This window comes from Pteropus alecto, unplaced genomic scaffold, assembly GCF_000325575.1.
Source record: "Pteropus alecto unplaced genomic scaffold, ASM32557v1 scaffold24, whole genome shotgun sequence".
NCBI classification, from domain to species: domain Eukaryota; kingdom Metazoa; phylum Chordata; class Mammalia; order Chiroptera; family Pteropodidae; genus Pteropus; species Pteropus alecto.
The window spans coordinates 4,100,584-4,122,994 of record NW_006439192.1 but is presented as its reverse complement, the minus strand read 5'-3'; the positions used below and the strand labels follow the sequence as shown (position 1 = coordinate 4,122,994).

The window sequence follows — 22,411 nt, the reverse complement described above, 5'->3', positions numbered from 1 at the left end:
GGGGGGGTGGGGCTCAAAGAGGAGAATGGGAAACCGATCAGGCTATAATTTTCCAGGGTAATTTAGCACCCTTTACCCCAGACCTGGCCACAGAACGTCCACGAGTGCGGTTTGGGGAGTGACACAGCGTATAAAACTCCAATCCTTGGCTACTCTTGCAGCGTTGCTGAGGGATTTCCAAATCCTGGGAGTGATAGGGTCGAAGGTGAACGGGCTGAACTCTTCCACGCGGTGAATTTAGGGGAGGGGAAAAACACCAGTCAGGAGGGGCCTCAAAGTTTTATTTTTATAAGGGGCCTCACTTCTGTGTGATCCAATATCACCAATGCCATTAAGTCACAGTGGCTGGATGAAAAAGTAAAAATAAAAAGGGAAGGAGAAAAAGCGTAGTGTGCACATACACAGAAAATAGATCTTCCCTACTTTTGATGTTGACTGAGCTTTTGGGGGCGCCTAGGTCCTGCGACCGCAACTCCAGTCGCAGCCGGGAAGCCCCCTTCCGCCAGTCCAGGCGCAACCAGCGTGACGCAATGGAGGGGAGATCTGGCGGGCGCGCCGCAGACTTCAAAGCCCCGCCGCCACCCGCTACCCCCGCCAGCGCGCGCGAGTGGTACGGTCCGAGGGGGCGGCTCCTGGGGCGCGGCGACCGCGGCAGCTGATGCGCGCCGAGCTAGCGGGGAAGCGGGACTCTCGAGCCCGAGACCCAGAGTCCCCGAGCCCCCGTGCCGCCGGGCGCTGCGGGCCGGGACCCTGAGGAGGCCCCAGGAGAGGCATCTTCCTGGCGAGAGTCGCCCGGCGCGGGGGGCGTCGTGGCCGCACCGTTTGGGAAGGAGGACCAGGAGGAAGCGGCGCTGCCTGCCAGTCGGGAGGAAGCGCTTCCACCCGCGCCGCCAACGGTGCTCGTTTAACCACATCCGCGCCTGCACTGGAAACGCTTACAGTCGCCTGTCACCGGTTCCCTCCATTTTGAAAGGGAAAAAAGGCTCTCCCCCTTCCCCTACTCTTAGGAGCTGGAGCCGGAGGATCCGCTCTCATGGCATTCAGCCCTTGGCAGATCCTGTCCCCCGTGCAGTGGGCGAAATGGACGTGGTCCGCTGTGCGCGGCGGGGGCGCTGGAGAGGACGAGGCCGGAGGGCCCGAGGGCGACCCCGAGGAGGAGGACTCGCAAGCCGAGACCAAATCCTTGAGTTTCAGGCAAGTACACGCATCCCTGCCGAGATGCAAACGTGCTGCCATCCATCCATCTGCGGCTCATTCTGTGTGCGTGTGTGTGGTCGCCCACCCGCGTAACCATATTCATGGCAATGCTGCGTCCTTGCCTGTAACCAGGTCTCCGCTGCGCATTCGAAAGTTAAGGATGTTTCATTCTCCCATGTATTTTCTTTTCCCGGTTTTAGTGTGAGCTTTCTAAACCTAACCCAGAATCTGCAGTCTCTCCGCATCCCGGTTTGCCTCACTGCCTCACTTTCTCTAAGCTTCAGTCCCTCAGCCCCCGCCCCTACACACACACACACACACACACACACACACACACACCACACCCGACGGAACTTGGGGCCCTCCCTGTGGGGAAGAAGTCGCTCCATGTCCCGAAAATTCAATCTTGGTAAAGAAGGTCGCGTGATGACAGGCCCCTGGCAGCTGGTGAGAAATGGTGGTCTCTGCTACGCTGTCACCCGTACGATTGCGGAAAGCAGGTGACAGCATTTTCTGCCTCGGGCCAAGTGAGTTCCGAACAGGTAGAAGCCTGTCAAAGAAAAAGGAATCATGGCGAGAATTGGTTTGCTTTTTTTTTTTAGAAGGAGGGGCAGTCTTAATTTTCAAGCATGTAGGAAAGGGCTTTTGTGAGAAAAGGAATCTGTTGGAAAGCGCATTTTTGGGGTGTCAGAGGGAAGAATGACATCAAAATAAATGATGCTGGAGAAGAATCTCTGGAGGATAGAGGAGATTTCAGGGAGGCAGGATGCCAGACAGAAGCTGGATGAGGGCCCTGCTAGAAAACCGGCAGCATCACCCACAGACCAATCCGTGGTGAGGACCAGTGGGTTTCAAACTTAGGCAAAAATTCTGGACTTTAGCCTTTGCGGACACATAGATTATAAAGGGTGTCGGATATACCGTTGAAAGTGGTAATTCCTCATTTTTCCCCCTTGGCAGCTCGGATTCTGAAGGTAATTTTGAGACCCCTGAAGTTGAAACACCGATCAGATCACCTGTCAAGGTATCTTGTGAGTCATCACTAGGATTAGTACGACCTGGGGCCAAAACTCAAGGTAAGGAAAGACGTTCATTTTCTGCCCCTTTTGTTTTAAAGTTTTGAAAATGTAAATGAAGGAAAGAAGGTGTTAACTTAGGGCCATTTAAAAAGGTGTGGATTGTCTCCTTACTGAAAAAGCTGTTTTAAAGCTCCTGGCTTACTTGAAATGTATATTTGTTTTTTAGGAGTATGGTGGTCAGAGGCTTTCTTCCCTAAGTAGTTTGTACACTTGCAGTACGAGATTATCATTATCAAACCTTCCTGTTGGGCCCTTCCCCTCAAGCCCTAAAAAACAACAATGTGTGTAGGAATGCAGTGGTGGAAGTGTGTTAGATTTGGCTTCACAAATTTCTTAGGCTAAGTCACTGTCTACAGGAGTGTGGCTGGAGACAAAAATTATAGGTAAGAGTTGACTTTTTTAGACAAGGAGGAATCTTAAGAGGCTGTTTCAAAAATGCTTACCTCTCCCTCTTCCATGCAGGAAGGGTGAGAGCCCCTCAGTCTACCTAAGAAAACCTGGCACAGAGATTCTCTCTTAGCACCTCAGAGCCCAACCTTGAGCTTGCCCTTCATCTATAGAAGCTTCTGTTCCACTTAATTAGTATAAATCTTTTCTGTCCCACAGCCAGTTTTGAGTAAACTTTCACCTCTCCTGATAGAATTCATTTATCTAGGCACTAAGTAGAGTGCACTGTGATTCAGCAGTGAAAAAGCCCTTCTTTTACCGAGCTAACATCACAGAGAATGATGGACCTTTTAAAGGTTAAGTGAAATATATGTCAGTTTGTCTTAAGTACTATGGAGAAAAATAAAGCAGGGGAAGGAGGTATAAGGTGTATGGGGAAAGGAGATGCTGAAGGGTAATTAGGCGGAGCCTTATTTATAAGGGGACTTGAGCAGAGCCCTGAAGGAAGATTGGAGGAACAGCCTTGCAAATTCTTGAGGAGAGAACCCTCCCAGCAGAGGGAATGGCATCTGCAAAGGTCTGAGACAGGACCAGCCTGCCTTGGAATTGAGGCCTCATGGTCGGAGGATGGCAGCGTGTTTGAGGACCATGGATTGTTGAGACAGGGAGCAGTAGGAGCTGAAGTCAGCCAGGTAAGGGGAGGTCTGGATCATGTTGTAATGATGCATTGATTTTCTTTCTGAATGAGGTAGGAAGCCATTGGAGGATGTGTTAGCTTCCAAGAGCTGCTTTGAGAAAGTGCCATAAACTGATGGCTTAAAACAGCAGAAATGTGTTCTCTCACAGTTATGGAGGTTAGACATCAAGGTGTCTGCGGGCCATGCTCCTTCCAAAGGTTCTAGGGAAGAATTCTTCCTTGTCTCTTCTAGCTTCTGGCAGTTGCTGGCATTTCTTAATGTTCCTTGACTCATGGCAGTGTAACTACAATCTCTGCCTTCTTCATTACATGGCCATCTTCTCTGTGTGTCTCTGTGTCTTCACATGGCATTTTTACGAGGACGTTAGTCATTGGGTTTAGGGACCACCCTAACCCAGTATGACCTTATCTTACCTAACTTGATTACAGCTATAAAGATACCATTTCCAAATAAGTCACATTCACAGGTACGAGGAGTTAGGACTTCAGCATATCTTTTTGAGGCAACCCAGTTGAACTCAAAAAGAGAGGGCTTTGAGCAGAGGGTTTGTGCTTTGACTTCCTTTTAAAAGGCTAGCTGGTCGCTGTGTGGAGAAGGGACTCTAGGAAGTCCTTTTTATGGGCTTTCTCTATTTCTGTGTCTGTCATTGTCAACCTACAGTGACAGACAGAGACAACTTTCAGTTAGCTAGTTCCCTAGTGTTTAAATGTGATTATGACTTTTTCTCCCAATGGTTATTGTATGCTGTTACTCGGTAACTTCCTCACAGGTTGCCTAGGGAAGTCAAGTTCTCTGTAATAGACATCATGCTGGATTGTTGGTGAAATATTAGCTTTTTGTGATTTGATTTTGCTTTAAATTGTAAGCTCCATACTGCTCTTCCACTGCTGAAAATTGAAAATATCCTTCACTTTGCCTTGGCCTGCTTTTTACCATTTTTTTAAGGCAAAGACCACATGGGAACAGGCAGGTTTGTGTATTGGAGAAGATGTGTGTGGAACTCTCCTTTGTAGCACTCTTGATGCCTGGAAGATGCCACTTCTTTTTAATAGCTTCCTTTTCCTTCTATCGAGATTGGCAATCAGAGAGAGATTTGAAAGGTAGAAAAAAACTATTTTGTAGCCTTCTCATCAAATTTAAATAAAGCTCACAAGACTTGTTAAGTAGCTGTTTAAAAGCCTCTTTGAATTACCCTCTGCTTGGGCGGCCCCTTCCTCACCATTCTGTCAGCCGGTAGTCTGATTCATCCCGACAAATTCTTTGCTGATTGAATAGTGCTTGTATGGCCCAGGCCCCCAGAGCCATAGAGACCCAATTGTTTGGTCCTTCCTGTGCTGCAACTCTTTATTACTGGTTTTGGTAACTACACTCTCTTTTTCACTCTCTCTAAAAGGGGCTGGGGTGTAGAGTCTAGGAAATAACCACTACATATTATGAAATCTCTCAATTTAAGGTCTTTATATAATAGCATGATTGCTCATTGGCCTAGTATTTTCCTGCCTTCTAGGGCTCCTTCTACCCAACATCTAGAGCTGGGCCAGAGTCCTGTTGATGGCCTTGTCAAACATGAACAGTAAATGCAAAAATACAACCCAAACACAGGTCTGCCCAAGGAAGATATCAGTGGGCAAAAATTCCTAGAGAAGTCATTTCAAATTGAAGTCTAATTTCTGGGCCTGGATCATTCTCTTTTTCCCAAAATCATTGGTTATTTGGCTCCTGATAAAATTAGCCTTTCATATTTCTTTGGTTCCGGGACATAGTGGAACAGAGGTATAGATTGTATAAGTCTGTCTTCTAGAGTGATGATTTATGAATTACCCAGTCAAGGGTTGGAGTTAACATATGTAGCTTCCTGGTATATAATGGCCTTCAAATGTGTGGACTATATCCCATTTACCATACCTGTTGCCCTACCCTAACCTCCATCTAATTCTTTGAACACAGGGAAACATCTACATCTATTTCAAAGTTAATTTTCTCTTTATTGGAAGTTTTTTAGGGACTTATAGTATCTTAACTTTATAATAACTTATTAAGACAGAGTTGTATGCCATTCTAGAAATTAAACAATGGATGAAGCTGTAATTTTTTTTGTTTTATTGTTTGGTGCTGATGGACTATGATTCTATCCAGTGTTTTAGACTGTAAAGGCTGCAGTGGATGTCCTCTTCTACTTGAGGCTTCCTCCACTTTTATTTATAGATTGTTACCCAGTCTTGAGAGAGAATCTTAACTCATGCTGAAGCTCTAATATGCCCTTGGAAAAACTAGTTAAACGTACTCTGTTTGATGTGTTAATTAGATGCCTAGGTATTTCAAAGACATTCTGTCCCTCCTCCAGAATAAAAGGAAGGAGATAAACAGGATCAGTTCATAGACATTTACTGCTGGTGGCCTTGCGTGGAATACAAAGTTGTTTGCTGATACAGTTTTGGTAGTCTAGATATAAACTCAGCAAACTATGGTTCAGAAACCAAATCTGGTTTGCCACCTGCTATTGCTTGTTGTTGTTCTGCCTGAGAGCTAAGAATTGTTTTCTTTTTTTTTTTAAACACCTACAGCACCTGGTATTCCTAGGTGGTCTCCCATCCAAGTACTAACCAGGCCTGACCCTGCTTAGCTTCTGAGATCAGATGGGATCTGGCACGTTCAGGGTGGCATGGCCGTAGACTAAGAATTGTTTTTACATTTTTAAATAGTTGAAAAAAAATTTGTGATGTGTAAAAATTATATGAAATTCAAATTTTAGGGCCCATGAATAAAGTTTTGTTGGAATACAGCCACGCTCATTCATTTAGGGATTGTCTGTAGCTGCTTTCACACTCCAATAGTGAGATTGAGTACTTGGAACAGAGACTGAATGGCCAGAAGAGCCTAACAGAAAAATTCGTTGACCTTGATCCACACTTACAACAATTTTGGTAAAAATAAAAAGTTCAAGTAATTTGAAATAATAACTTTTTTAAAAGCGGCAAAGCTATACCAGTTTAATTAACAAATGAACTATTATATCTGGGTGCCATTAGTGTAGGCCCCTGTGGTCAGGTAAGGCTTTATTTAGGGAGAAACTGCTTTGGGCTGGCTATTTGTCTCTTGTGCAACGGAAGTGATGTAATTGGTTTGTCCATGTACTTGATTTTCAACTGACTAAAAGATCTCAGGAGTTATATTAGGGAAGAATGGAAAGAATTTTGGAATCACTTACTCCAAATACAAACATGCTCACTTTTATCTTTAGCTCATTAAGTGTTTTTAGTGTAACTTGAGGTGTTTGAGAATTGTAATTTGACTGTTGATAATGGCATATCATTCATTGGTATATGTTGTGTGGTTGGTGTGTGGTTGGTGTGATATATTTATTGAAATGTTTTAGACTATATATATGTAAGACCTAAAATGGAGATCTCATTAAAATCTAAGTCTTAGATTTTCAATTCTAAGGCTTTGGGTTAGATGTAGTGTAAATAAATGCTATGCAAACATTTTCCATTAGGTACACATTGAAGTGTTCCAGTCAAATCTATGAGTATGGTTCTCCTGGGGATTTAGTTTAACATCTTCTCCCTGCCCCCTTATCACAGGGATTGCTTTATTAGAGTTTTCTAGAAATATTGAGACTAATGAGGACCTTTAACATTACCTAGTCTGACAGTTCAGCCCATGTAACTTCTTCAACAACATCCCAAGTTAATGTTTTTATTTTATTTTTATTTTTTATTTTGTATATGTTTGACTTTCACAGTTTAAATTTTTATATTTTATTTTTTTATTTTATTTTAAGATGTTTAAGGCTTGAAAACTTCAGCAGCATGATGCAATTTCATTTTTTTTTCATATAATGTTTTTAGTTCTCCACTTGGAGATTTCTACTAGTTAGTAAGTAGGATCAGAGCTGTGTTTCTTTGTTGCTGTATGTATTTCAGTGTAAATAAGCCATGTAGGGAGCACCTTTACTTCTGTACGGTGCTGCACTCAAAGAGAATGTCTTCTTGGGGGAAAAAGACATTTCAGCAAAAACCTCAGAGAGTGCAGAACCACAGTGTTTGAATAAAAAACTCGGGAGCACGTTCAAAGTCTGCCTGCCAAAAGCAAAAGATTTTCCTAACTGTCAAAGCAGTATTTTTCTTTTAAGATGAATAGTAAATTCAAGCCCTTTTGAAGAAGTATCATAATGATTAAACTCATTTCAGACTTGCAATCTCCAGTTTTGGGTCTACCTGAGCATCAAATAAGGCAGTATAGCTTACTTAGATAGTTTCTGGTGGTGAAGGCATGCTCTCTGTGTGTGGGTGGGGGTAGGAGGCTACCCTTTTAAAATTATACTGCTACCGTTTAATGCTCCACCTAAAAAGGGGCATGGTCTAAAGCCATTTAAACATTTCAATTAAAGAATAGTCTTAGTGTCTTTTTCAAGTGACCAGTAATACTGTTCATAGGAAACTCTGGCAATAACCATTTGTCACAGTCTCCTAAGAGTAGTGGTGGGAAGGTCATGGTTTATCTACCCAAAACAGCCATCTTGGTGGAGATTTGATAACTGAGGATTGCTAAATTGTCTAATAACAATTAATGTTGGGGCTGGAAAGGGATTGCTGCTTGTAAGTTCAAGATCGTACCCTCACCATGACATGTACATGAACCTAATTTTGAGTTCACACAAATGTTATTGGATCCACAGGGGTTAGGTCGATGATGGCCACATCCAAGGTAATAGTAACTGACAGGAGTATATTATTAATTTACAAATAATAAATGTAATTTGACAGTTCTCTTTGGCAGATACAAATACTCTCCAGATACCCTCTTTCTTATATTGTTGCTGGAAATACAACAACAAATTATTGCTCTCTAGCTTTCCCACTGCAAGACTCCCACTTAGCAGACCACCGACTTTCTGTTTCAGCTATATTTGTTGGATGTATTGGAAGCAAGTACTTTTTTTTACAGCATCTAATCTTATTTTTATAAAAATGAATCTATAAGATAGAACACACATGATTTACGTTCTACAGAGTGAAAAATCGAAGCCAGAGCCTTTACTGCTGATAGTAGAATGGGGCCTTAAATTCAGCTTTTAAGATCGAAGCTCCAGTGCTCTTTGGAACATATTATACAGCTTCTCTTTCCAAGGAACGTGTGAATCTCTCTCTTCACCGACTGAAGAGAAAACCTATCAAAGGAAATAAAGGTTCTTAAAATGTTGCCAGGACAGTGTGATGGGGAAAGCATCCTCTTAAGTATCCTTTTAAGTGATAATAGTTTTTTTTTTTTTTAATTCAGCAGGGGCTATATCGTCCACATGTGTTAACTTGGTACATATAATACATGAAGTATAAAATGTATTTTAGGAATTTTTAACATCAGACATTTGGAAATTTGCAGCAAATTTTAGATATAGAGTCAGAAGCCAAAAAAAAAAAAAAAAATCACTGGGTAAGCAGTGCTGTTGGATTGAAAACATTTTGCTTCCTTAATGCTTAGCTTCAGCTCATCAATGAGAAATAAAGAGGAAATGGATACATTGAATAATAGCTTCTGCTTTCCTTTCTATGTGCGAGTCGTGTGCATGAGAGACAGGTGCATGAAGATGTATGCAGCCTCCTGGGACTCTGTACCTATTTTGGGGTAGGAAGAGGTATTTCTAAGATGCCTGTATTATCTATTGCTGCATAACAGGTTACTCCAAACCTTATTAGCAGCTTAAAACAATAAACATTTATCTCACATGGCTTTCATAGGTTTGGAATTTGGGAGCAGCTTAGCTTGGTGGTCTGGCTTAGGGTTACTTGTGAGAATGATGTTGGCTAGGACTGCAGTCATCTGGAGGCTTGCCTGGGTCTAGAAGATCCTCTCAGGTAGCTGCTCACTCATGTCTGGGAAGTTAGAGCTGGCTGTTGGTGAGAGGCCTCAGGTCTTCATGTGGATGGACCTCTCTCATTGTGAGGTTAATTAAGTGTTCTTCTAACCTGACAACTAACTGCCATCCATGAGCAAGATGGAAGCTGCAGCCTCAGAAGTCACTGTTGTTTCCACAATATCTTCTTGGTTACACAGGTCAATCCAAGAGTGTGAATGCCGGGAAGTTGGACTCATTGGGAGCCATCTTGGAGGCTGGCTACCTCAAGGCCCTTTTCTACTAAAAAAAAAAATTATACCAAAGGGTGTAATTTCAAAGACTACAGAGTTTTCCTCTTTCTTTCTTTCTTCCTTTCCTTTCCTGTCCTGTCCTTTTTCCCCTTTCCTTTCCTGTCCTGTCACTGTCTCTCCCACCTCTGCCTGCTGCCTCTTTTCTTAGAGTACAGGAGCAGAAGAGGCAGGAAAATGCCATGACTTTCAGCCAGGCTCCCTGTCCTATTGCGGAGGTGCCCAGTGTACTGGCTGCTGTCGCTGTGTCTGGAAGCTTCTCTCGTTGCTTCTTTTTCTTTTTCCTACATCAGCTTCCCAGCTCTGTGTGGGTGGTTGCTACTTTGTGAGAGAAGCAGTTGGTATTTTGAATTCTCCAGTAATTATTTCTGAAGAAATGCACATTATGGTTGTTTGGCAGCAACAGAGTGAAGTTACACAATTTCATATCTCTGCAATGAAGTCCCATCTGGTAGCATGTGCTCTTTCTCTCCTTGCTCTTCCTGCTGTAATAGCTTGGGATTGTAGGAGTGCTGTGGGGAGGGCCCTCTATGATTTCTGTCCATGGTAGGGGGTTTCTACTCTATTTGAAACGTAACCTCAGACATCCAGATGGTTCCAAAACTCAGAGACATCTCATGGGTGAGAATAGAAGACTTACTCATTGTTAGCTCTAGTTCTCTGGAGAAGGCTTTGGCTTTCTGGTGTGTACACACTTCTTGAATAGTGGGCCCCGCTCTCTTACCTTATCCAAGTCTTGGCCATCAGAGGATAGGGTTTGGGTCTCTTTTAAAATAAAATAGCATAAGATGCTGGTTCGGAAATTTGAAGTACTTAATTCATTCCTAGTACAAGTCTTTTCAGTTTATCACATGGCTTTCTGGATGATTCTTTACCTGTGGAATGTTATATTTTAGAGTGAGGCTCTCTGAGGAGTTAGGTTATCTCCGAAGAATAACATGACACCTGGCACTCTGTCTCTTAAAAAAACAATTACCCCCACCCCCCAAATCCTTAGTTCCTGGGTAATGTTTTTGTTTGGTGTTTTTTTGGAAGGTGGGGAGCAGAAGGTTTGACAGTTTATTGTTTGGGTTCAGTCAGGAGTATGTGTGTGTTGATGTTATTTTTCTGCTTTAAAGTAGTAACATCTTAAATTTCTGGCATACCTAAGAGGATGTTCTGCCTTTTCCTGCCTTGACTCACCCAGTTGGAACCCTGACCTGGGGCCCCAGTTGTTGTCAAGGGAATGTGAGCTCTGCAGCCCACACCCTTAGGTTCTACCCAGCCTTCCTGGAAATGGCTTTCTTATTCTGTTGTCCTGTCCATGGCCAATACATAGTGTTCACTTCGACTCCATTTTAAGGCTGATTGTGCCTTGATTAAGTGGCTGAGAAAATAAAATATAAAATGTATTTCAACTTTGGGGAATGAGTGGGACTGAAAACTCAAAGGCATGAAACTGGAAGAAAAAAAAAAAACCTTAAACTTGCCTAAATGCTAATATGTACCTTATTAACTGTCTCCTCAGGTCAAACCACTAGCAGAAAGAGTGACACAAGTGCCAGAATCATACTTGTTTCCTTCCTGAAGCCCTTGATTCAAACCTGGGAGAGTAGGGGGTAGGAGGGCAAGACTAAGCATCCTTTTAAAGGAGGAGAGGTCTTCAAAGGGCAAGAGTCAAATGAAGAACAGATGTTAATTTTTTACAGCTGTTGTATAGCGCTGAATGGCTTTATCACTAATAAGTACTTTTTTCTTAAAAAGGATTATCACCTGAGTAGGGTATCCTTTATGTATCAGGCATTTGCTCAGCAGTGGATATTGATTGAACATTAACTCTGGGGCACTCAGTTTCTGCTCTGGATTACGAAGGGGGCTAGAGTTTGAGGCCCCCCACAGAGCTCAGAGTCTGGAGGGAGCTAGCTGCCTTCTATTTCCCAGGCCTCTTGGCTCACCCAGACATTTTAGCAGCAAATAGGTAGTTTTCACAGCGAATAGGTAGTTTCACAAGGGAATGTATGAGGGATGTCTTGGAAGAAAGTCAAATTTTAAAAAGTTAGAATTAAAAAAATAAACTACCTCCCCAAACAACAACAAAAAAACACAAGTCTTTTGAGTTTGACAGTTGTCATATCTCTAGGATGGTTCATATACTTGGGTATATCTTTTGAAGGAGAGAGGAGTGATATGATTTTTTTCGCCTCCTTTTGTAAATAAAATTTATTTAGAACGTTGTAGGCTTCCTCAAGAGAAATTTAAAAACCCAAATTGGTGTGATGGTGACACCTACCACCTCTCTCAAGTATGTGTCTTTACAAGTGACACACATACGAGTCTATTTAAAGCATTTTCTGAAATTTAAGTCTGTGGTGTAGTAGAACACGTTATTAAGTATTTCAGGACACCGCTTCTGCTCTGTTACCCTCTGAGCTTCTGTGTGCTCTTTTTAAAAGATAGTTTTATTGAGATGTAATTCACATGCTATATAGTTCACCCACTTAAAGGGTGTATAGTTTAGTGGTTTTTAGTACATGAACAGAATTGTATGACTATTAGGATATTTTATTACCCCTTGAAGAAATTGTAGCAGTCACCCCCTCCCCCGCCATTCTTCTCCCATTCTACGCTCCAGTACTAGGCAACTCATGATCTGCTTTGTGTCTCAATAAAGTTGCTTATTCTGAACATTTCGTATAAATGTGTAGTCCTTTGTGACTGGCTCTGTTCACTTACCATAATGTTTTCAAGGCTTATTCGTGTTGTAATATGTATTAGTACTTCATTCCTTTTTTATTGTTGATTAATACTCCACTGTATGAGTATACTATATTTTGTTTACCCATTTTATCAGTGGTTGAACATTTGAATTATTTCTACTTTACGGCTATTATAAATAATGCTGCTATGAATATTCATGTTCAAGGTTTTGGATGTATGTTTTCATTTCTTTTTGGGTATATGCCTAGTAGTGGAATTGACTCTTTCCCTTTGAAGAATCTTCCTCCTTAGTAACTATTTCTAATATTTTGAGGAACTATCTAGCTTCCTCAGAGTGGCTGCACCATTTTACATTCCTTCCAACAGTGTATGAGGGTTTCAATTTCTCCATGTCTTCGATAACATGTGTTATCTGTCTGATTGTAGCCATCTTGTAGGTGTAGAGTGGTGTCTCCTTGCAGTTTTAATTTGATTTGGTTTTGATTTGGAATTTTCCTAATGGCTAATGATATTGTTCCCTTTGAAGACTCTTCCTCCTTAGTAACTATTTCTAATATTTTGAGGAACTATCTAGCTTCCTCAGAGTGGCTGCACCATTTTACATTCCTTCCAACAGTGTATGAGGGTTTCAATTTCTCCATGTCTTCGATAACATGTGTTATCTGTCTGATTGTAGCCATCTTGTAGGTGTAGAGTGGTGTCTCCTTGCAGTTTTAATTTGATTTGGTTTTGATTTGGAATTTTCCTAATGGCTAATGATATTGAGCATCTTTTTATGTTTTTGTTGGCTGTTCGTATATCATTTTTTAGCAAAATGTTTATTTAGATTCTTTGCCTACTTTTTAATTGGGTTATTTATCTCTTTATATTGAGTCCTAAGTGTACTTTATGTATAAGAGATGCAAGTTCCTTATGAGATATGTGGTTGTTAATGTTTTCAGTGTTTTCTCCTGTACTGTGGATTGTCTTTTCACCTTTCTGAGGGTATCATTTGAAGTATACAAGTTTTTAATTTTGATGTTCGAATTATCTATTTTTTCTTTTGTCCCTTGTGTTTTTTGTGTCATCTAAGAAGGCTTTGCCTAAGCAATGGTCTTGGGAGAAGTACAGGTGGAGCAGGTTGGGGTTGGAAATAGGAATCCTGTGGTGAAATGGAGACGAGAGAAGTGTGTAGAAGGGGATTAAGTTTTGGGTAAGAAGAAATTTTCACTTAATAAGAAGGATTCTGGGCCTCCGAATATCAGTTTTATGTCTTTATATGTTTAAATTGAGTAAGGACGCAAACTTTACACATTGTTCTTCCCCTTTCCCATAGGGGTTTCATTCTCTTCCCGGGGTGGTCTGCCCATGTGTCTTTTCCTACCACACCCATGTGTCTTTGAGATCCTCCCACATTAGTACATACAGGTCTACTTCATTGTTAACACCCATATAGTATTCTAGTGTAATGTTGAACCTTAAAATATCTATCAGTCCCCTGTGATACTTTATCATAGCACAAAAAATGTGTGTAGGAACCAACACGTAAGTGCACATCCTCATCCTTGTATAAATGTGTGTTTGGCCTTTGTATGCATAATTAAAATAAATTCCTAGCAGTGGAATTGATCAGTTAAAGAATTTATTTATTTTAGATTTTAGTAGGTATTGCTAAATATTTCCTGAAAGATTCCATGATAAACTTTCCACGAAATGTATGAGAGTACCTACTGGACCCGTTACCTAGCAACTGTTACTGAGCATCATCAGTGTTTTAATTTTTATAAATCTGATGGGTTAATGATGGTATCCTGTTTATTAATTGTGTGAAATTGAACATATTTTTTAAATGTGTTTTGACCATTTTTTTAATTGCTTGCTTGTACCCTTTATCATATAGAATTTATACTTTATTTCAGTTGTTCAGTGGAAGGCACCAGCAACAGTATTATTTTACATGGAAAATGAGGAGGAGGACTTATGGTTTGATTACTCACTACCTCCAATTTTTAGAGTCCTTAGGACATGAGATTCTCTCTATGTATTCTCTTTAATTCTCCTTTTGATTGCATGAGTTTTTGACTGTAAAATGCTCTCAGTCACCATGAATGACACAGTAGTCAGTGCTTGACTTCCTCTCTTTTCTTCCTTCATATTGATCTCTCACTTTATACCAGGTCTTGTGGGAGGCAGGCAGCTTATCTGGTGTGTTGTGATGAAGACTCTGGAGTTTCCTGCACATCTGATGTGTGAGTTTGTCTGCCAGGCCTTCACAAAACCTGACTTCTGAGTGGGGCCAGCCAAGGCCAAGGTCACCTAGCAGCCTAGCAATTTGGCTTACCCTTCAAATCAATGTGCTTTAAATGGTTATTAGAGGAGAAGTGCTTCATGTAAGTAAAGAGTGGGAAAGGGTCTGCAGATTTAGGTCAAATTTGGCTGTTTCCTGGCCTTATCTTCACTCTGCACAGCAAACCTGAACCATCTCCAGGGAAGGAAATTATTTACTCAAATTCGTTCATAGGGGTTTCATTCTCTTCCCAGGGTGGTCTGCCCAAGTGTCTTTTCCTACCATACCCAGTGTACTGACAAGACTATTTCCCCCTCTAATTTACGCTTGATGTTTAGTGTCCCTTTGGTTTACCCTTCAGCGCAGCCTTAATGTCAACATGTATGAAGTAAGGTGACTGAATTTTCTTTAAACAAACCTATTTGAATTTGTGTTTTAGGGAATGTTCAGTCTCAACAATTTAGTTCACACTTAAAATTGCTTAAAACAGCACTTGCAACACATTCCTTTTGAATGTTCTCAGAGGTGACGAGTTTTATTCTTTGTTAAAATTTCTTTCCCCAGTAGCCTGAGTTTTTAAACCTCAGTGTAGTGATTCGGAGTGGGGATTGAAGTTAACTATAAAGTCATGAGAGGAGCCTTTTTGAGGACCCTCAATACAGTCTTGGAGCAGTGGTTCCTAAATGCAGCTGTTGGGCTATGGATTTTCTTCACTGGACAATGCTCTCACGTGATTTTTCATTGTTTCAGAGTCTTCATGGACCCTCTGAAAATTTATCTGAGAACTCTTTCTGAATGACTATAAAAGACATTAATTTTCATGTATTCGTTCTGAGACTTTGTTTTAAGGCTTTTTCTTTATGCGAGAGATACTATTTGTGGATGTTGAGGTTAGAAAGAGGCCAGTTTGTATGTCTGTGTAATACAGGAGGTCTATTCAAATTTTGGCAGCTTTCTCACTTTACATTTCAGGTACTTAGAAACCCATAAAAGGGACCATCTGTAGCTAAAGGAGAGGAAATGGTGGACAGATCTGAAAGGAGCTTGCAGAGAATGTTTCACCACAAAGTTGAAATCTGAGGAGAAAAAGTCAAGCATATTTGAGAATAATGCCAAATCTGAAGTAATATACATTGTTTTTCAAGTGGTTGCCATTTTATCTCTTCTAAAATGAGATTATGCATGTGAAAGCAGTTAGCCAGTAGGTTCTCAGTACATTAACTGATACATTTCCGAGTTTCAAAAATATTTTGTGATAATAGCGTTTCCCCTCTTCTAACGCTTTCAAGGTTTTTCATAAACTTGTATTTTTAACCCTGTATTTTTTCATTATAGCAGAATGAAAACCAGAATGTCAGGCTGTTACCTCAGTCTTTAAAATTTTGGCTTTCTATGCTTTTTCTTTAAAAAATATTGTCAAGGGGGAGGAAAAAATCTCTTTTCATATGAGAATAGTCTATATCCTGAACAAGCATAAAAGGCACCTACTGTTTTAGAGCATCCGTGGGTGCTTCACACAACCTTTTAGATTTAGAGGAGGCTGTTTATTGAAAGGAAGAGTTTCATTAACCACAGCAAATGTGGCAGAAGTGGAAATGTTGTTCTATTTTTGGATTTCCTCTGTGTTTGCTTTGAATTCATCTACTGATCTAATCTCTGTGTTCACCAAGCCTCCAGGCAATGCTGTGCTTGTCAAACTCATCAAATCATTCTAGGGAGAGAGCTTTTTAGTATCCTGGAGGAGGGTTTTTAAGGAATACAGGATTTTTGTAAAAATGGAAGAATGACTAGAGGTAGGTTAGTTATGTAACTTTTCAGATGAAAAGCTAACTGACAGCTGTGGCTAGAACTCTTAACTGATGGGAAATTGGGAACTGAAGCCTATTGAGAATGGATGTTTTTACTTCTTACTGAAAGTAACTTGTGGTGTGATACTTGACATTTAGGTTCTGCTTTAGGGTAGCACTTAAGCGTGCGGAGTCAGCTGGTACTGGAACACTTGCTGATTTAGAGTGTAAATGCAAATGAATCTTACTCAAACATCCCTTTTTGAGTTATGTGATTAGTTTGTTTTCTTGTTTTACTTTCTCACAACTCCCCAAACTGGTTTAAGTCAATGAGCAATCCTCACCCACCCATTCCCACCTGCCCCATCAGTACTTTTTGTTGGTGACTGAAGATACTAGACCAAGGTGCAGTCTGCAGTGATAGGTGTAAGACTGGGCAAGTTTACTTACCTAGCACCTGGCCTGAGCTAGTCAAGAAGTGTCCGGGCGGGTGTTTTCCTGAGGGAGCTTCTTCACTGCCTGCTCAGGCTGGGAGGCAGAATTTAGATGAGACGTGCTTTTTTCCCTCCCCATTCGACCATGGTGGGTGGCATGCTATCTGATGCAGCAGGTCCCAAGAGCTATAGGTGGAAGCCACTGCCCAATTCCAGTCACAAAGGGGTCATGTGAAAAGATGTGTGCATGCTTTCAAAACTATTCCAGCGACGCTCAGTTTTTGATCCTGGATTAGGGTTAGGAAGTAGGAGCTAGAGAGTCATCTCATCTCTGAGTTTCCTTAAAATGATGAGATACTAAGATAATAACCAATTTATTCAGTTTTTGATGCTACTCTAAGTCAGAGAAGCACTATCTTAGTTTGTGCTTTAAAGAAATATCCTTATTATACCTTCCTGATTATAGCATTTCTCCTAATAAGACCCCAATTAAAAAGGATCTTTATTTTTCACAAGTGATTGAGAGAATTCCTGGTCAACTTAGAGACAGAACTTCTAAAGAAAAAATAACACTATTGTTCTATGATTTATGTCTTAGTAAAATAACGGCTATTTGTTTTTAAAGTCATTTCTGTATCTGCTTTTTCAAATTAGTTTTTTTTATTTGATTCTTTTAGTTTTTAAGTCTACAGAGGAGTTATTCGGAGCTGGCCATGGTGGGTTTTTCATTTAATTTTGGAACAGTCTGATTGTTTAAATTCTATTCTAGGGAGGAGTGAGTACTTGTTTTTAAAATCCAAAGATTAAAATCTGTTTGCTGCATGGAATTCGGACCCTGAAACTGTCAGGCAGTTCATGGGAATTGTGTCAGTGCAAGATCAGATCCCTAGACCTAAGCTGTCAGTGTCTAAAGTTTCTTCCAGACCAGTTATTTTAACCTATGGACTTTTAACATCATATGAATATGCTTTGCAGCACAGCTATGCTCTATTTAGCCTTTTCCCAAGTAGCTTTATTTGGTATAGTCATTTGTATAACTTGGATAATATACATACACAATTTGGAATGGGAGAATTCATTTGAAGGTGTAGTACCATACCAGCTGTTCCCTTCCAGGCTTCACTGCCATACTCACCGAACCTTAGAGATGCTTAATAAAAGCAAAAAAGGGAAGAGCATACTGTTTATGTAGATTCAGCAAGTAAGATTATTTACCAGTGCCAAAAAGATAATTCTTTAATAGATGGCTTTTGTGTTTTATTTTAGAATCACAAGAAGTTGATGAACAGCTGATAGCAGAAGTGGTTGAAAAATGTTCATCTGAGATTTGTTCTAGACACTCAGAAAATGAGGTATCGCATCAGGCTATCCATTCTTACTCTGTCAAGGATTTCAGAGAAGAACCTGAACATGATATTAGCAAAATTTCAGTAGTGAGGCCATTTTCAATAGAAACCAAGGATTCTGTGGATATCTCAGCAGCTCTTGGAACAGAAGCAGCATATGGCTGTGTAACTGCAGTCACAGGTGAGGCTCTGCCTTCTAGCCCGCCAGAAGCCATCCAGGACAAGGTGATGACAGAAGGCACCATGGGGGTTACACTGGAGGCTTCCACAGAAGCTGATCTAAAGTTTGGGAACTCCTGTCTGCAGCCTGTGCTTAGTAGAAGCAAGCTCAGAAAGCCTAAACCTGTCTCTCTGAGGAAGAAAACAATCGGCGAGTTCTCAGAAATGGAAACTGCTATGGAGGGCATGCCTCTCCCCCAGGCAACCTATCCCGATGAAATGGATGGGAACACAAATCCTTTGCTAGGAGATGCCAGGATCCAGAAATTTCCCCCTGACGTTAAGGAAACATCAAACACTCCCAGTAGTGACACCAATGATTCAGGGGTTGAGCTGCTGGAGGAGTCGAGGAGCTCACCTCTAAAACTCGAGTTTGATTTCACAGAAGATGTGGAAAATGTAGAGTCCAGGAAAGGCCTTCCAAGGAAACTTAGCAGGAAACTCGGTAACAAACTAACTGCCAAGGTACAGAAAGATGGCATCAGTAAGCCCGTAGGCGCCAAAGGTGTCGAACCACCTCTGGACCCAGCCACAGATGATGCTCCTCTTTCTCAAGCATCTTCTAAATTGGATCCTAGTCAGTGGGATAACCCCAACTTCATTCGCTTTGGGGGCCACTCCATGCTGCAGAACTCCCCTCCCCTCTCCTCTAAGGGCTCCTACCACTTTGAGGAATCGGTGGATCCTTTTAAACCAACTATGACTTTAACAAGCAATGACTTTTGTTCTCCTGATGGTAATCATGTTAATGAAATCTTAGATTCACCTAAGAAGGCAAAGTCGCGTTTAATAACGTGAGTGACGATGGGTATGGGTGTTGTGTTCTGTGTACACTCTTGAGAGTTTGGCAGCTGGCTGCTTTGGGTTTTGGTGAACTGAAGTTATCGTGGAGGTGCAATGTAGCAGGCACAAAGCTTATAACTTTATTGCAGTCTTCACTATTCTGTCCAACTTTTCTGTGGAATCAGAAATACCAAAAGTTTTCTTTTTTAGATGTCTGCCTGGTTTCTGAATCCTCAGTTTATTCAGCTGAGCACTTCCCCCCTGCCCCGCCCCCTACCTTGGGTACTTTTTTCCTGTTTGTTTGTTTGTTTGTTTTTTAGTGGCATGAGATAGGTAGAGATTTGATAGTTTTCAGAAATCCTATCTGGGTGGTCAGGAATCACTTTATATACAGTGTCATGGTAGCTACCGTCTTCAGATTCTCTATGGATAAAACAAAAATCCCAAGCCTACAAATTACCTGTCAGGTACCAACAACTTGTAGAAAATGGTCCAGAAGGGTCTTACAGAAGTCTTTCACTTAAAACAGAAAGCTGTGCGTTTTGTTGGAAACAAACATACTACTAAAAGTTGGTGAGAATTTTTATGTCTTTGTAGTTAGCTCTGGTTCCATCAGTAAGGAGGTGAATTTCCAAAAAGAAACAAGAATATTTTAAACGATGACATAAATCTGACTAAATTAGTCTTTTTTCGTGTATTGTCTCCCCTGCTCCCCTTCACTTGGGAAATCTAGAGCCACTCTTACAATGTCCTTGGAGTTTTAGAGTGATCACCTCAGGCCATATTCAATGTCAAATTTCAGTTTAAATTTGTTACAAGATTATCACAAAACTTGAGTCAATGACAATATATCCAGTTTGTGAGTGACCCAGTGACGTTTTGCTAAAAATTAGATGAGAGACTAGTGTCATGGAGGATGAAATATAAAAAGGGAGGATGAGAAGAAGTACTGTATTTCTAGTTGTCACCGTAGATCAGTCAGGGAAATAATCTTCAGCATTACTATGACTTAAAGAAAAATGCTAGATGATGCGGTGAATTATTCTAAAGGGAAAGGTTTAAAGAGCAGAGAGTATCGATCAGGACCAAGAGGCTTGAGCAATGTAGGAATCAGTTCTTCAGCAACCCCAGAGTGTCTAAGGGGAATAAAATGTCATTAGTAGTTCTTGATTTTTTCTTTGAGTATATATGAGCAGGTTAAATGATTGCTGAAAAATATGATTGATCAGAAGTCCTCCAAGTGCTCTCTGTGGCTAAGGTTAGTTACCTTTGTCTAGATGGTGCTTGGAGTATGTGTTGGCCTGGTCATTGCCTTGGTGCTTCTTGATATGGGGTATCCTAAATATGGGGTGCTTCTGCCTAGCAGGGTTGATAAGGAGTCATTTGGGACCCTGCCTTTCAGTTGCATTTTGAAGGAATGTAGCCAGTACATTCATGTTAGATAAGATTAAATCTGGGCCAAAGGGAGGGAAATTTATTTTCAGAAGCAAGAAGCACCCTCTCTTGAGTACTACCACTCTTACCTGGTAGCATTTTTCTCCTATTCTGTTTTTGATGAGTGAACTTCTTGATCTAATATACCTTTAGATATTTTTAAACTCTTATGCAATCAAAACTCTTGTTTCCAAGGGTGCTCAACATCTGTGTAACTCTGAGATTTTGTTTAGCAACTCCCTTCATTTAGGAAAGACTGAAAATATACATGTGGTCATAGAATTTAGTGGAGAGTTGGAAGTTCTGTTAGCTGGTTACTTGTGTGACTTTTTAAAAGGTGTATAATTGGCGTCTCAGATTCTTCTGTGAAATGGAGACATCATACATATCTTCTGTAAAATGGGATTTTGTGCACCAAATAGATATATAAAAATCATTTTAAGTGTCTAAGTGATACATACCTATAGTAGATATAAGCATATACATTTTCAACTATATTTAATTCATGCATTGCCTTTAATCTGGATAACTAGACAGTTAAGAGTAAACGTGCTCAGCAGTGAAATGTTGACTTTTTCATCTATATATTTGAATATGTGGCATCTATATATTTGAATGTTTCTACCACTTTTACTCCATTAGAGTTGAGGTTCCTGATAAATCATTCACTCACCAGTGATAACATTCATGAATATGACATTTTCAATTTGTATCTCACCTTACAGAAAGAATTTTTCAGGCTTTACATCTATCAGACTAGAGATAAATATTCCAGGCTTTACATGATTTTTTTTCTCCATCTGTCTGTCTCTTTCCTGTCTCTAATTTTGTTGGTGCATCAGGACTACTGAACAAGTGAAATTTCTCTGTTTTCTGTTGTAAGTACTCCTGCTGTCATTTTGTTTGTCCCTGGGACTGTTGGCAGTTCTTCTCCCACACTCCATCTTTTCATAGCATGTTGGCTTCCGTTTCTGAGTTTGACCTTCTAATGATTTTTTGCATTTCATTTGCCACTCCATGAGTCAGCTTAGCCTTGCAGTTGTCTGTACCTAAAGAAGTGGAGATCGGCCTTCTCACCTTGGGTGCGAGAGCTTGCGTTCCCTGCCTTGGCACACCTCACGTGGCGCTTTGATACTGAGTGCTGGCTTGGCCCCAGGATCGTCCCAGCAATGTTTTGAGGGACTGCTCTGATACTTAATGTTGGAAATAGTTGGCTTTTTTTGATAGGATAAGGCTGCTGGGTTGGAGTAGGGCAAAATTTTACTGAGTCAACTCGAGTTTGATGGCAGGGGTGGCACTCAAGCATTAGGAAAGAAAATCATGAACTAGATAGTTTTTGCGTACATTTGGTAACATATGCTTGCCTTTTTTTTTTTCATTCCCCACACAAGAAAAAGTTGTAAATTATATATTTTTTGTCAGAGTGACATTACTAGAAAATTTAAGTTCATTAAAATGGAACAAAATCTAAACTAATCTTCGGGTCACAAATTATATGCTAGTTTAAAAATAACAGGTAGTTTGAGCTTTCCCTAATTCCAGCCATGACGTTCCTTTCTATCTTACTACTTAATAAGAATGGTAACAGTATACGCAGATATTATTTTTATATTTTCTGTTGACCACAGTTCTTCTCTGTTAGTGCGCAGGTCTGGAGCTGTCTTATCAGACTTCTATGGCTTTTAGTGCAATAAAGAATTTTTAAAGAATCTGGTCCAGCGTGGTAATTTTTCTAATGAATGGCAAAGCCAACTGAGTAGGGATCAGATGAACCAAATATCTCTAGGTGCTAAGGTTGCCCTCTGAAAGGCTTTTGTAATTAAAAACTGTAGGGATCAGAGTACTTGTGTTTTAACATTCCATATAAGCACGTGAGGAAGTCTTTTCAGAGAATGAACTATAGTTCTTTGCTTGCCCTGTCTCTTGGAAGAAGATTC

At 40.7% G+C, this 22,411-nt stretch overlaps 1 protein-coding gene and 1 non-coding gene across 13 annotated transcripts in view; one reads left to right on the top strand and one right to left on the bottom strand.

Moving 5' to 3' along the window:
• Nucleotides 1-22,411, top strand: part of TACC1 (transforming acidic coiled-coil containing protein 1) — a 70,391-nt gene that overhangs the window by 24,197 nt on the left and 23,783 nt on the right. For 2 of the 12 annotated variants that reach the window (XM_025049864.1, XM_025049862.1), the window contains exons 1-4: nucleotides 647-1,194; nucleotides 2,158-2,273; nucleotides 17,370-17,408; nucleotides 17,959-19,051. The exons of 1 other annotated variant lie outside the window; for it this stretch is intronic. In XM_025049864.1, the coding sequence (XP_024905632.1) occupies nucleotides 1,034-1,194; nucleotides 2,158-2,273; nucleotides 17,370-17,408; nucleotides 17,959-19,051 (1,409 nt within the window). In that variant the 5' untranslated portion in view covers nucleotides 647-1,033. Of the gene's footprint in view, nucleotides 1-646; nucleotides 1,195-2,157; nucleotides 2,274-17,369; nucleotides 17,409-17,958; nucleotides 19,052-22,411 lie in introns of those variants that run through there. 9 more of the 12 variants (XM_025049861.1, XM_025049859.1, XM_006916291.3 and 6 more) reach the window with 5 other exon arrangements.
• LOC112483400 lies at nucleotides 5,917-6,035 on the bottom strand. Its single transcript, XR_003047628.1, has one exon. It is a non-coding gene; the product is annotated as a 5S ribosomal RNA (ribosomal RNA).